Raw genomic sequence first — 15466 nt, 5'->3', positions numbered from 1 at the left:
CCGGAACACCCAGAGGAAACCCACTCGAATGCAGGGAGAACATGCAGACTCCACACAGAAACGCCAACTGAGGCGAGGCTTGACCCAGCGACCTTCTTGCTGTGAGGCGACACCACTACCTACTGCGCCACTGGTTCACCGTAGTTAAAACAAATAAAATTAAATTAAATTACTAATAAATACATTCAATTATAAAGGAGTGCATCTATCAAATGGAATGCAAAATGACAAAGTAAACTAAAACATTAAAGAAAAAAAGATATTGTGTTTTTAATGTTGAATTTCAAGAGTTCAAACTTAGCTGATGATTGATAATAAAGCTTGTTTGACTTGCTGTCCCAAGAGAGAGCCTTAAGCTCATAAGATCCTTGAGCCTGGGGCTCCCTCTCGTTTGCAAGGCAAGAGGGGAGTTTGAGCTCAGGTAGAACTCGAGAACTCCCCTGCTGTAGTAGCTAAAAAACATGTCTATGGTGCTGATTTGGCTTAGTCAATTAACTTAAGCTGCATGTTTTTGGACGGTGGGAGGAAACTGGGGAAACCGAGAGCCGAATGGGTCAGTTGGCATTTCTGTGTGGAGTTTGCATGTTCTCCCCGTGTTGGTGTGGGTTTCCTCCAGGTGCTCTGGTTTCCCTTACAGTCCAAAGACATGTGCTCTAGGTGAATTGAATAAGCTAAATTGGCCGTCTTGTATGTGTGTAAAAAAAGTGTGTGTATGGATGTTTACCAGTGTTGGGCTGGAAGGGTATCTGCTGTGTAAAACATATGCTGGAATATTTGGCGGTTCATTCCGCTGTGGCGACTCCAAATTAATAAAGGGACCAAGCCAAAAAGAAAATGAATGAATGAAAGAACATTAGTGTTAGAAGCATTTTATTTATACCAAATAATATTAATGTTAAAACAAAAAGGAAACTTATTTTAAAGTGGAATTATTAACAACAAATGGTTAAATCAGTGAACAGTGTTTGTTGTTGTTTCAAACATAATTTAAAAGTGGGTTGTTCTTATAGTTGTTTCTTATATACAGTGACAGATTTTTTTGTTACAAGTATTTGACATATATTACAGCACTATGATCCTGTACAGTATGTGACTGAAAACCTAAATGAATGTAGTGGGGTTCAAAATTCTGACTTTAATGTAAATGTTATGTATTACACGTTTTAGTGACAAATCTGAATAATAATCCGAGTAAAACAATGACAAAAGAAAAAAAAAGTACAGTTTTCTGAATGCCCATCTGCAGTGTTTGTACCTCTTGATGATCATGTACTTCAGCATTTTGATCCAAGAAGTATGATACTTCAATGGTAACATGGTTGGGTCAATGGAACATAAAATGCTTACTGTTTTTATTTATTTTTTTATTTATTTTTAATAAAAACTTACACTTACAGCTGTAATTCAATGATTATCAGACCTGCCATGGGATGAACACCCAATAACGCGTTATTTGGTTTTTTTTAGAAAAAAAAAATAGATCAGGATTGTTGAGATGTAAGACCTGCTGTACTAACAAGCTTTACAATTTAGGCAAAACTAATATAAACTAATATTAATAAGAGCTGTATTAAATGTATTGCTTAAAGTCTTTTTTAACATTAGTGAACAAATATATCTGTTCATTGTTAGCTTATGTTAGCTAAGATCCATATAAATGAAATAGCATTTAAAAATACAAGATTAAAATCTGACTTTGTATTTTTAATTTTTAATTTAATTTTGGCTAATTTTAGTATTAAAAGTATTTATCATACAAACGAATGTTAAAAAAAGAAACTCGTTGTGAAGTGAAATTGACATGACATGTGCTGTGTTTGTACCTTTTGATGATCATGTTCTTCAGCATGATTTAAATTGATTCAAGATGAATTGTACTTCAATGGAAACCAGGACGATTCCTAAATGTTAATACTGTTGCTTTTTGAAAACTAAACAGCGTTATGTGTGTAGGTGGAGACTTCTCAGGAGGCGAACACACAAGCACTGAAGGAGTTGAGTGCAAAGCTGCAGAGGGAATATGAGGAACAGCTGCAGGAACAGCAGAGGAAGTATAGAGAGGAGATTGAGGCTCTGCAGGTATATATACTGTATAACCAAACTAACACACGCTCTCACAATCTTCACACAGAAACACACTGTATGCTCAGTTGACACTTTCATTAGCACCTACAGTATATTGTAGTTTATGTGACTTTTAAAGGTTGTTACTTTACAGATACATTGTAAAAAATACTTTTGTGTTACAAATCTGAAGCAGAGCTGGTAGATTGCAATCTTTTAACAGGAAACATCTGTAGGTATTCTCCAGGGTAAGAGAGGGGTAAAGTCCACTTCTTTTACTGTTTTAGATTAGGTTGCCACCTAGTGGTAGTAGGGAATATTTCAGATAAAAATATTTCGGAGTAGAATCTGTTGTGTCCATATTTTATGATTTGAAGGTTTTCTGTTCATTTACGGTCATACATTGCATTATGGGAGTTTTATTTCTGCTCTTTCCACTTTTGATGTTGATAAATCAAATTACTTTTATTGGCATTTTATTAGTTTGAGTCAAGGTATTGTTTAAGAAATAATATATAGAGAATTAAGTCTGTAAAATAACACAAAATGTACTGGCAGCTTATTACCAGGTTTTTGCATTATAAATTACAACACCATCCCTAACAATATATCAGTTCAAACAAAGGAAATGTCAAAAAAAGTCATTTTTACAAACTTTTCAACATCAAGAGCTTTTGGAGAAAAGATCAAAGTTGCATAATGCTATTCAAAAACATAAAGTGAAAAAAAATACATGAAAAATACAGAAAACAGTCAATTTACAGATATTTTTTACAGTGTGGGAACTGACTGGTCAATAGGAGCAGACAAGAATGATTGTAGTTTTGAGTGTAAACCTGTTTGTCCTGTCTACAGGCACAGCTTGACGACTATATGAAAAGGCTCGAGGAGGCCGAGAAAAATGCTCAGATTGCTGAGGCAAAGATTGCTGAAAGAGACCAAAGAATTGCAGAAGTGGAGAGGCTGCTGAACTGTATGGCTCAGGTAAATATGATCAGATAGTTCAGCCTTATACTTTTTACACCTGAAGGAAACATTTTATGCATCATTTCATTTTTATAACAGGAGAAGGGAGACCTGATAAAAAAGCTTTGTGATTGTGAGCAACGCTTGCGTGGTTTGGATGAAACAGACCATGCAGACAAAGCTGCGGCCAAACAGTAAGTAACATCTAATTTATGTTCTGAAAATATTTTCCACCTAAAAATATTGATTATGTCTTATTCAGGATAGTTTTAGTAGACAGTCTATATATCTTTATATAAGATTTTTTTGTTTAACAATGTTTCACAACATCTTTTTTTATTTAATAAAGAAGCTATGTTTTTCACAAAAAAAAATTCAGTAGCTATGGTACATGTGGTAAAGGTGAATTGGGTATGTTAAATTGGCCATAGTCTATGTGTGTGAATAAGTGTGTATGGGTGTTTCCCAGTGATGGGTTGCAGCTGAAAGGGCATCCACTGTGTAAAACATATGCTGGATAAGTTGGCGGTTCATTCTGCTATGGCAACCCCAGATTTATAAAGGGACTAAGCCAAAAAGAAGACGAATGTATATTTACATTTAGGAATTTACAAATTATTTTCATAGAACATGACCTTTACTTAATATCCTAATTATTTATGGCATAAACGTTTATAATTTTGACCCATAAAAAGTATTTTTAGCCATTGCCAAAAATATACTGTTTAATGGTACTGGTTTTGTGATCCAAGGTCCAATGGCCAAAAAATTGTTAGCAAATTCATTCATACTACATTAGCCGATGAAAATATATTCAGTACAAAATTTTAATTAATGATAGTAAATGTTGAATCTAATGCTAAATATTGTTCATTCCTAATAACTGATGTTAATAAATAAAGTTGTTTTGTATGGTGTTTCCTGAATATTTTAATATCTTTAAAAAATACTGTCCTTATGTTGTCAGTTTAAAGATTCGATGTGAAAATGTGTTTCATTAAAGGTTTTGTTTTAGCTACTGTTAATAACAGTTAATTAAAGAATCTCTGCAAATATTATTATACTTTCTTCATTTTACAGTCATCTAAAAAAATCTCCCAATAATTCTGATGGTATTATGGATTTAGAGCTTTATTACATGCTACATTGCTTATAAGTAGCATGTTTCATCCCAGGTCCGAGCAGCTAAAAGGAGAAGCAGCAGAGCTGAGAGAGAGAATAAAGCACCTCAACGACATGGTGTTCTCACAGCAGAGGAAGGTCAAGGCCATGATAGAAGAGGTGCTGATTTAAAGAAACTGTTTGAGATGTAAAAGTGCCGCTATTGTGCTTTTTAAATGTTACCTTTCATGCAGGGTATAATATAGCTGTTTATAAACACGAAGGGTCTGTGCAAAAGTTTTAAAGATGCACAACAACTAATGTATTTTCAAGAAACAACAAATTCACTAGCAAATAAATTTTCACTTCCATAATTGATCTAAGTAGATTCTGAACAAATTTGCATGGGAAATATGCTAATTATGTATAAACATTCATGTTTATATTTGGATTTCACAAATATACAATTTGTGTACACAGCCATTTTTGCAATATTTTAAAATATATGTTGCATATACACTCACTGGCTTTATCAGGTACACCTGTCCAACTGCTCGTTAAAGCAAATTTCTAATCAGCCAATTAAATGGCTGCAACTCAATGCATTTAGGCATGTAGACATGGTCAAAAGAAAGGTGCTTTAAGTGACTTTGAATATGGCATGGTTGTTGGTGCCGGACGGACTGGTCTAAGTATTTCAGAAACTGTTGATCTACTGTGATTTTCATGCACAACCATCTCTAGGGTTTACAGAGAATGGTCTGAAAAAAAGAAAATATCCAGTGAGTGGCAGTTCTGTGGGCACAAATCCCTTGTTGATGCCAGAGGCGTTCCAGCTAAGAGAAAGGCAACAGTAACTCAAATAAGCACTCGTTACAACCGAGGTCTGCAGAAGAGCATCTCTGAACACACAACACGGCCAACCTTGAGGCAGATGGGCTACAGCAGCAGAAGACCATACTGGGTGCCACTCCTGTCAGCTAAGAACAGAAAACTGAGGCAACAATTCACACAGGCTCACCAAAATTGGACAATAGAAGATGCCTAGAACATAGAACTAGCCTGGTCTGATGAGTCTCAATTCCTGCTGCCACATTCAGATGGTAGGGTCAGAATTTGTCATCAACAAAATAAAAGCATGGATCCATCCTGCCTTGTATCAACAGTTTGCGCTGGTGGTGATGGTGTAATGGTGTGGGGGATATTTTCTTGGCACACTTTGGGTCCATTAGTACCAATTGAGCATTGTGTCAATGCTACAGCCTACCTGAGTATTGTTGCTGACCATGTCCATCCCTTTATGACCACAGTGCACCCATCTTCTGATGACTACTTCCAGCAGCATAATGCGCCATTTCATAAAGTGTAAATCATCTCAGACTGTTTTTTTTTTTTTAACATGACTATGAGTTCACTGTCCTCAAATGGCCTCCACAGTCACCAGTACTCAATCCAATAGGGCACCTTTGGGATGTGGTGGAACGGGAGATTCGCATCATGGATGTAAAACTGACAAATGTACAGCAACTGTGTGATGCTTTCATGTCAATATGGACCAAAATCTCTGAAAAATATTTCCAGTACCTTGTTGAATCTATTCCACGAAGGATTAGGGCAGTTTTGAAGGCAAAAGCTAGTCCAACCCACTAATATTCAGGTGTACCTAATAAAGTGTCCAGTGACTGAATGTTTAAAGCATATGCTCGATAAAAACATGTGATTGTTTACTATTATCTGAAATCAATGAAAAACCTGCTAAACCCTTGAATACTTGACATTGAAGTTTGAGTTGAACTAGTTTAAGTGTTTCCTTATCAGAATTGACATAGTTCAATTGACACTATCAACACTGTGCTGGTTTAGAGAGAACAAATGGCCAAATATATAATATGAGAATATTTAAAAAATAAAATCATGTACAATTTTTGAATAACATTACAAGGGCATTTAGATTAGCTTTTCATTCATGATACGTTTGTAATTTATTGGTTTAATTTCAAAACAACAATTCTGCAGGTTGAATCATTGAGAGCCAAAGTTGCACAGAAGGATATGTTCATCACTGAGCTGCTGGACAGGATTGCCATTGTCGAGTGTGAGGTAAGTCCAACATTCTCAATGTAGCAGGACGTGACTTTTTTTTTTCTTTTCTTTTGTTTTGATTTTCTTTTTTGCAAGCTTTTAGCCTTTCGCCAATCCAGAAAGGCTCAGATTGGTTGGAATAAGCATACTCAATGCACTTATTCGACAATCCATGGCTATTCTGTCAGCTGGACTTTGGTTGTCGTTCAAATTTCCCATATATCTGATCTGAATTGGTCCTTGTTCAGTGTCTTCTTTATATATCTGTGACATGAATTCTCTTTCTAGTTTCCCTGTTCTGACGCTGTCCTTTGCTTTGCTTCCTTTCCTAGAATAATGAGTTAGAAGACAAGTTGAAGTATTTTATGTCTATACAGAAAGCGTCTGAGATTAAAGTTTCCACCAGGGACATTGGAGTTGGCTGTGATCTGCCTGTTAGGTAATGAGCACAAGATCACCTTGCCATTGAAATTAAAAACCCTATTCGAGGCCCTTCCTTCACACGGATTAATTTTCTGTGTTCGCAGATCTGAAGAACCGCCGTATGTTGCTCCATTCCAACCCAACCATGTCTCATCAGCCCCAAGATCCTCTAGCAGACTGAGCAATAGTCTACTTAAATACACTCCCGGTCAGTACAGCACGATGCTGCGGTCCACTGTTGTACATACACAAGAAACTATGACCAGTACCACACAGACTGCTCCTCCATCTACACTTCACGGTCAGTCCAGGCATGAAGGCAGCGAATCTGAATCTCCAGTGGCCTCAGAAGTGTCTTCTAGCATCAGTCCCAGAGCGAGAACCAGCCCGTCGCAGGTGTACACTCCTTTTATGAGGCTGATGGAGATGAGCGCTAAGATGAACATTGAATGAATGAAAGTCTACTGAAATGGCAGTGGCAGAAGCTAATGGAACATGAAGTATTTGTGTTGTGTTACTGTTTGTGTAACACTACAGCAAATGTAAATAACCTACTGATCTGTGAATAACTTATTTTAGTAGTATATACTGATGCACTCTATTTTGCTTTGTTTACAAAAAAGAATCTAGTGGTTTTACGTGAAAGCCCTCTATATTTTACTGTTATCTATTTATATTTACGTTTTCTGAGCCCATTTTTGCCTAGATTGTTTTCTAAAGTGGATAACCCAGATATTATTTTGTTATATAATAATATTCGGTGGGCTATTTACATGAGGTTTTATTTTTTAGCAAAAGGATTGATTTTATCAACTGCGATCAAAGCTCTAGTAGACCTTTTTTATTTTCAGTCCAGCACTTTTCCTGCTAGAGCAGCTGATGTGCAGCCTCCAGCTTATTTACCTTTTTATTGTTTTGTTTTTTTATTATTATTATTTGATGACACATTCATAATGCTATTCTATAAAATATTGGTTATGGATCCATATTGTTCTGGATCACAGTACATTACCAAGACATAAAGTAAAAACTGCAGAGAGGAAAATTGACTCTGGCGTTGATGTGTTAATGCACTTTCTGAAGGCTCACTTCAGTTGCCAAATTCATGATTTATGATGAGTGCAGTTGAAGGTTTATAAAGTACAAAGAGTCTTTACAGGTAATAGAAAACACTAAAATATATTTGGTATTAAATGTTTTTCACTCACAGAGCACTATATTTAGACATAACTGGGTATATTGTTCAATAAATAAAATGTTCAAAAATACTTTTCAGTGGATTTTCTTTACCTTTTTTTCTGTTACTGAGGCACCTCATGTGTGAAAATTTCATCAACTCTGTAACATTTAAATGAATCTTAGGTTACATGCACTTATTGTGTAAATGCAAGTATTTACATTTTACTTGAACTGAATATTTCAGTTTAATAAACAATTTTATGGATATTCCCTAGCTTTTCAGATAGGGGATTAATTAGGGAAACAGGACTGAGTGGAAAATTAGGGGGCACGACTAAAATGTGCTTTCAATCTAAGGTATTATATATGTTTTTTTCCCAGTACTGGGTTGCAGCATGAAAGGGCATCTGTTGTGAAAAACATCCGCTGGATAAGTTGGCGGTTCATTGCGCTGTGGCGACACCTGATGAATAAAGAGACTAAGCCTTAGGAAAATGAATGAATGAATTATGTATGCTTTTTTAATTAATGTATTTGAGGCAATGGTAAGAGTTTGATAAAAAGGTTTTAGGAAGTTTTTATCAATCCTTTAAATGTTACAAATTACATTTGCAGTTTGAACAGTATGGACACTTTGCATAATAGTAACATGTATGTTTGAGTTACTTTTCTTGCATACAAAGTCCTGGGGACAGAAAAGACACCCATTCGGTGGAATGGCTCATATACACACAATTTCACTGCTGTTTACAACTTCTTTGACCCACATAAACCGGTTCTTAACTTAACCGTACCTTAACCAGGCATTTATCAAACGTGGTTTGCAATACACAAACATACAGTCTTGTCACAGACTTTACTGAGCGAAGCTGAAAACAAAAAGAGCACCACAATATGCACCAATGTTTTTATAATGCCACCTAAAGAACATCCACTATAAAGAATCTTTTGAGGAAGGAAAAGTTTGATAACAGTTGTTACATAAATAATTTTATAATAATAAAAGGTAATAATTAAATGAAAATTATACAATAACATTCCTGTTTGCAGCGGCATGACTTGTTTTTCTACAGCTAAAAATTACCACATTAATTAATAATTATTTGTCATAATTATTGACATTAAAAATGAATTTCTTTCATGTAAAATAGTGGAACAAAGGCTTGTAATATTCTGCTATTGTTAGCTTTAATTTAAGCTATTTAGGTCTGTGTTTATCACTGACTGGCACAAGCACCGCCCGTAGAAACCATTCAGGGTTACCATGGAAACATAACAATCCGAGCAGCTCCGGGCTAGCGCGTCAAAGGTGAGTTAATGAAATTATTATGCATTCACGTCATTGTTTTGTTAAGTAAAAACAGGTTTCAAAGTTGTTACGTTATTTTCTTTTTAGAGGTCAAGAGATCAGACTTGTGGGAAATATAGAATAGAATTTAGGCTACGTGCTGCTGTATTGTCCTGGTGTTGTGAATCTATTTTGAAGCATTAATAAAAGTAACGTTAACTGTGGAGATGTGGTTCCTCGGTTTATTACTTTGAGACCGTTTACTGTTTATACTGTAACGATATAGTGTTTTTGTTTACTAGGCTATAATCTTTTGGCACATTGTGTTAGTAGCTAACGTTAGCTTGTATCAAACACACAAGTTCTGTTACCTTTTTTCTTTTACATTTCTTAAGGTATCACTGCTACTGTTTAAATGGGTTAAGCTCTGTTTTATACGACAGTTGACATTCAATATTTAGATTTAATTTAACTGTATATTTCAGTCTTAATAGATAGTTCACATAAAGGTGAACATTCTGTCATCATTTTTTCACACCTCACATGTTCCAAACCTGCATCCGTTTCTTCTGTTAAACTGAAACAAAGATAACTGAAGATTGTTATGCAGGTCTAAGGGTATACAGTATCAGCCGTCTAGTTATCAGCATTCCTAAACAGTAATGAGTAATGTGTAAATGATGACTGAATTTTCATTTATGGATGAATTATCAATTTAATATTTTTGCTTTTTCCCCTCCAGAAAAAAACAACACACAATGGCTGTGAATGTCAAAACTGTTTTGGAGATCCCAAAGCTTTCAGACCACAGCAGCTGTGAAGACGATGATGATAATTATTTCACAGATCTGCAACAGCATGATAATAATCTAACAGAGTCGGATAAGCTGTTAAATAACCTTACTGGCAAAGTTATATTAGAGCAGGAGAAAATCAAAAAGAACGAACAAGTGGCGAGACAAATTACTGTACTGAATGCTACTACAGAAATCAAGGTATGTTTGTCAAGTTCACATATTATACTTTAAATGTACAGTAAAATCATGAGACCCTTTTAGTCCTATGCAAATGTGTGTTTGGTGCATTATCAACATTATTACTATTTATTTAAAGTTGAAGTCAGAATTATTAGCCCTCCTTTGAATTGTTTTTTCTTTTTTAAATATTTGTCAAATGATGTTTAACAGTGCAAGGAATTTTTCACAGTATGTCTGATAATATTTTTTCTTCCGGAGAAAGTCTTATTTGTTTTACACATCTGTTTAGCTGTGCCTTTACTGAATGAGCACTGTGCTGCGTCCGACAGATCACACTATTATGTTTTTCTTTTCTTTTTCATTATCTTATAACATATTTTAACACATTTTTATCTGTTTTGTCTATTTTTTATTCTTATTTTTATCATTTTTATTTTTATTATTTGTTTTTATTTTCTTACACTTGTCTCTTTTATTCTTGTTTATGTAAAACACTTTGAATTGCCACTGTGTATGAAATGTGCTGTATAAATAAACTTGCCTTGCCTTGTTTTATTTTGGCTACAATAAAAGCAGTTTTAAATTTTTTAAAATTCATTTAAGGTCAAAATTATTAGCCTCTTTTAGCTATATTTGTTTTTGATATTTTACAGAACAAACCATCATTATACAATAACTTACCTAATTAAACTAACCTGCCTAGTTAACCTAATTAACCTACTTAAGCCTTTAAATGTCACCTTAAGATGTGTAGAAGTGTCTTGAAAAATATCTAGTCAAATATTTTTTACTCTCATCATGGCAAAGATAAAATAAATCAGTTATTAGAGATTATTAAAATTGTGTTATTCTGTTAACTCTCCATTAAACAGTAATTGAGGAAACAAACAAACAGGGGGGCTAATAATTCAGGGGGGGTAATAATTTAGGGGGGCTAATAATTCTTTTGTTCAACTGTACTTCTCAGCTTCCAAGCCAAACTAACTGTATGATTGGCTCTGATGATGGACTTTACCTGTTTTTGGGTCACACTCATGGTCTTTCGGTCATCAGTACATCCAGTCTGACTTGTGTGAAGACATGGCAGGATAAACGAGTGGAGATCACCAGCATCTCTTGTGCCTCTCTTGGAAATGTCACACACCTCTTGGGGACAGTGGATGACATGGGTAATTTCCTTGAAATATTTTGACAATTTACATTAAGATCTCTCTCATCCTATTTTGTGCATTTCATTATACAAGTGTATCATTTTGTCTTATTAGGTATTGCGCAGGTTTTTTTACATCACAAGGAGAATACTTATTTAATAAAAGTCATCAATGAAACTGTAAGTTCATACTATTGTTTAAGAGCTTGTTTTATGTATTCTGTTGGAGATTTTTTGTAACAAATGTCATATTTCTTACAGGATGATATAAACCAAAGAAACATCTGTGTAAAGTTTGAAGTATCTAGGAGTGGGGCATTTGGAGCTGCAGTTATGATGTGTACATTTCCTATTAAAATATGTACATACAATATTAAAAATAGTATTACTGATTCATTAATGCCATTGTCACATATTGTCTTTGAAGCCCATGGATCGGTTTGGCTGGATCTCTATCACTTCCCACAAGAGATGTGGCTTAAAGAGCTTGAAGCCAAACAGGTAACTGTTTATAGTTTGTATAGCCAAAGTCCCTTTAAGGCAAGTCATTTCACATCTTTAAAACGCCTCTCGGGCAGTATGCTTGGGCATTCTGTCTAAATGGGGAAACATCAAATTCTTCAAAATTGCTTGCCAAGATAATGGTTGAATTTCATATTAGCAGTGGTGTAAAGTAACTAATTACAACTACTCAAATTATTGTGACTGAGTAGTTTTTCTTAGGAATTTACTAAGTAGTTTTAAAAATGTGCACTTTTACTTTCCCTTGAGAACATTTTTAGTGCTGTATCTGTACTTTTACTCCACTACTTTCCTTCAACCTGCAGTCACTACTTTATTTTTCCTTGTCTATGGGGATTTGAAGAATCAGTCCTGTGATTCCTGTTCAATCAAATCACACATAGAAGGTAAATTGCCTCATAATAACCAACCTCAAGACATGTGCACTTTATAATTGCAGCAAACTCTTTGTAAGCATTAAAAGCATCCAAGATGTCCAAAACCTTTACACACATTGACCCACAGAATGTTTAGATGTTTACTGTATGATGACTGAAATGGCCTTAAACTTGGCCAGCAGGCACAAGACGTTAACATGACGTCAGATTGACGTTGTACCTCAATGTCATGGGGACGTTGCATATTGTTTGGAACTGAAAATCAGGTTGACGTCAGAACTTGATGTCAGGCCAACGTCAATGTCCAACCTAAAACCAACCAAATATCAACGTCTAATGATGTTAAAGCTTGACGTTGTGTGGACGTTACTACTATTGACATTTATCAGACATTGGATTTTGGTTGCCATACCTGATGAATAAATGTCCGTATTTGATGTCAACATGAGGTTTGTTTAAGATGTTGGGTCGACGTTGGATTTTGGTTACCTTCTAAAAACCTAAAATCAACCAAATAGCAACATTGACATGGACATAAACATGGACATCAAAATAACTTTGTCCTTAGACGCTGGCTAAACGTTGAATTTTGGTCATCACAACCTAAATAACCTAATGTTAACCTCTTATGATGTTGTGTAGCTGCTAAGCAATAACTAGGTGTACTACAGAACGTTACGTTTACACACAAACTCAAATTACATTTAAGCACATCAGCTTTTAACAGCATAATACTCACTACTCTTGAGTACTTTTGAAAGCTCTTCAAAAGTACTCGTACTTTGAGTAATATTTACAACAGATACTTTTATTCTACTCGCAATACATTTTTTGCCAAGTAATGGTACTTTTACTGGAGTATGACTTTTCAGTACTCTTTCCATTATTGCATATTAGGAATCACCAATACAATTAAACAAAAACTGTCCTTTTAGTTTCATTTCTAAATGTTCGTATCACACAAAATCTGCAGAAACTCACCTCTGGTCCAAGCCCCTACACTGCATTATTGTCAGTTTATAGTGATTGATGATTGACTCCAGTACTAATAGGTGGGCTTTATTCACTAGAAGTCATGCTTTTTACACCATATAGTGATTGATGATTGACTCCAGTACTAATAGGTGGGCTTTATTCACTAGAAGTCAGGCTTTTTACACCATATAGTGATCGATGATTGGCTCCTGTACTAATAGGTGGGCTTTATTCACCATATTGACAGTTACACTTTTCCCCATTCAAAAAGATACGAGTGACATGTGTTGTGTATTCTATAGTCTTTGACAGCCTAGTTTATAACTCATAGCTGTATTATGTTGAAACGTTCCATGGCAAAAAGGACTGTCTTCTTTTACTTAGAGTTTTTGTCTTGTTTCTAGTCCAAATATCAAAAAAATTCTTAAATCACTAAACATTTTCTAGACAAGACATTTTGTTTTATTTTCAGAAATAATGAGTCAAAATTAAGCAGGGTTTTCCTTAAAACAGGCTGAATAATCTGTCAGTGGTGTAAGTGAAGTAAACTTGTTTTCAGCTTGAAATGCGATTATTTTACATATACCCCCTAGGCAGACTTTTATTACAGTTTTTTTCTGGAGGCACAACTTCTGTTATGTTTTTTTTTATTTTTAGAATTAATGTACTGAATACAATGTTGGTGTTATGTCTAAACATATCAGTTATTGTTTCAAAATGATCATTCAGCCCTGTTTTTTATGTAGGCCACACAATCCCCACGGGCCACTGAAGCAAAATTGTCTCCGGTAGTCTTACTCATGAAGATCAAATCTCCCGAAATCCCTGCAGGTATCTAAGGCATTGCTGCAGACATGTTTGTTTTGTTTTTATTTCACTGATGTGTGTTTTTTAGGAACCTCACTGAAAAGTCCATTTGAGGTCTTGCAAAAGACAGAAGAAGGCACCATGATAGGCTCAGGCCAAAATCACCTCATTAGTAGTCAACAATGGGAAAGCCAAGATCTGGCGTTTAGGAAAATGTATGCAAAGTACATCAACACCAGCTCTGCAGGACCACCACAGCAAAAAGTAGAGGTTCCCAGGTAGACATGATCAATTTTGGAATTGAAGTTAGATTTTACTCGAATCAGCAGGTATATAGTGTATCTCAAAGAGTTATTTGACACATTATGCACTATTAAGACCAATTCATATTGTACTAGTAGACACTGACTAGTCTCAAATAGCTAAGACTAAAGACAGAAAGTCTTCATTGCAGCTTTCATTGGCTAATGACTGACCAAAGGCCCCCTGACATGACAGCAACCAACCACAGCTCATTATTTTAGCATCATGTTAGAGGGGTAAAGGGATATTTCCCCCAAAAATGAGAATCATTTAACCATAGTCAAGTGTGACTTCTAAATTAAGTCTAAACATTTATGAATTTCTTTCTTTTGTTGAACATGAAAAAAAGTTATGCTGAAAAATACAGGAAAAAATTGACCATTGACATCCATAGTAGGAACAAAAAAAGGTCAATGACAGTTTGAAAGGTTTGAAATAAGTAGATAATAAGTAAATCATGACAGAATTTTCATTTTGGGTGATCTGTCCCTTTAAAAATGTAATGTTGAAAAGACTGTCATGTCAAGACGCTATGTGAAACTGCATTTGAAAACACATATGTTTGAAAACCCATTTTTCGTTGATCATTATATGTGCTAGGCAGCTGCAAACACAGCAGCATTCATCCACTGTATGTGGGGTTTTGCCATCATGACCGTTTTGCTTTGAGACGGACCATTTAAGAATGTGAAATCCTGTGAAATGTATCCAATCAAATGACAACTTGACAGAATGTTCAGCAAGGGGTCTGTGGGCGTGATTTCAACCATTGTACACAATCACCAGATTCCAAAATGACAGACATTACAGACGTTGCACAACCCAAGAAACAATCATTGAATGAGTGGGAAACAAGCTCTGACCAACGCAAACAGACATTTATTGGTATAACACACTGATCCAACAACAAAAGTGTCAACAAAAACAAAAGTCTTAGAATTAGTCAGTTTGGTGCATTGTGAACTGGCCTTTACAGATGTATGAAAATCTTTATAGCAGCTTTTAAACAAACACAGTAAAGAAACATGGACTAGACCATTTCACATTAGGTACAACATTTGCTTGGTATTCTATTATAATTCAATGTTTTTCAACATTATCAAGGTGTATTTCATTATCATTTTTTGAATATTTATCAAATGTATTTCACAATTATGTATTAAGTTATAAAGTATTATATGCAAAGAAGTTTTTTTAAGTGTGGCACATCTACAGGGCTATACAACACAATTTTTGTGCATCTGATTTGTCT

The 15466-nt window shown here is 35.0% G+C and overlaps 2 protein-coding genes across 20 annotated transcripts in view; both read left to right on the top strand.

Moving 5' to 3' along the window:
- Positions 1 to 7904, top strand: part of myzap (myocardial zonula adherens protein) — a 75442-nt gene extending 67538 nt beyond the window's left edge. For 3 of the 4 annotated variants that reach the window (XM_087261887.1, XM_087261884.1, XM_087261886.1), the window contains 7 exons: positions 1954 to 2079; positions 2920 to 3048; positions 3130 to 3224; positions 4206 to 4311; positions 6148 to 6231; positions 6546 to 6652; positions 6741 to 7904. In XM_087261887.1, coding sequence (XP_087118013.1) covers positions 1954 to 2079; positions 2920 to 3048; positions 3130 to 3224; positions 4206 to 4311; positions 6148 to 6231; positions 6546 to 6652; positions 6741 to 7089 — 996 coding nt within the window. In that variant the 3' untranslated portion in view covers positions 7090 to 7904. The remainder of the gene's footprint in view (positions 1 to 1953; positions 2080 to 2919; positions 3049 to 3129; positions 3225 to 4205; positions 4312 to 6147; positions 6232 to 6545; positions 6653 to 6740) is intronic. The other variant, XM_087261885.1, reaches the window with a different exon arrangement.
- A 1162-nt stretch (positions 7905 to 9066) lies between these two features.
- wdr93 (WD repeat domain 93) overlaps positions 9067 to 15466 on the top strand; it is a 29055-nt gene continuing 22655 nt past the window's right edge. For 9 of the 16 annotated variants that reach the window (XR_015496269.1, XR_015496277.1, XR_015496274.1 and 6 more), the window contains exons 1-8: positions 9067 to 9124; positions 9846 to 10098; positions 11048 to 11249; positions 11346 to 11410; positions 11492 to 11570; positions 11658 to 11731; positions 13851 to 13935; positions 14000 to 14189. Coding sequence is in view for 4 of the 16 variants with exons in the window: in XM_087261880.1 (XP_087118006.1) it covers positions 9862 to 10098; positions 11048 to 11249; positions 11346 to 11410; positions 11492 to 11570; positions 11658 to 11731; positions 13851 to 13935; positions 14000 to 14189 (932 nt within the window). In the remaining 12 variants the exon portion in view is untranslated. Of the gene's footprint in view, positions 9125 to 9845; positions 10099 to 11047; positions 11250 to 11345; positions 11411 to 11491; positions 11732 to 13850; positions 13936 to 13999; positions 14190 to 15466 lie in introns of all 16 variants that reach the window. The other 7 variants (XR_015496271.1, XR_015496272.1, XR_015496280.1 and 4 more) reach the window with 2 other exon arrangements.

This window comes from Danio rerio, chromosome 7, assembly GCF_052040795.2.
Source record: "Danio rerio strain M-AB ecotype USA chromosome 7, GRCz13ab, whole genome shotgun sequence".
NCBI lineage: Eukaryota > Metazoa > Chordata > Actinopteri > Cypriniformes > Danionidae > Danio > Danio rerio.
The sequence above is the reverse complement of the archived record's forward strand: the minus strand, read 5'-3'. Positions and strand labels throughout refer to the sequence as shown.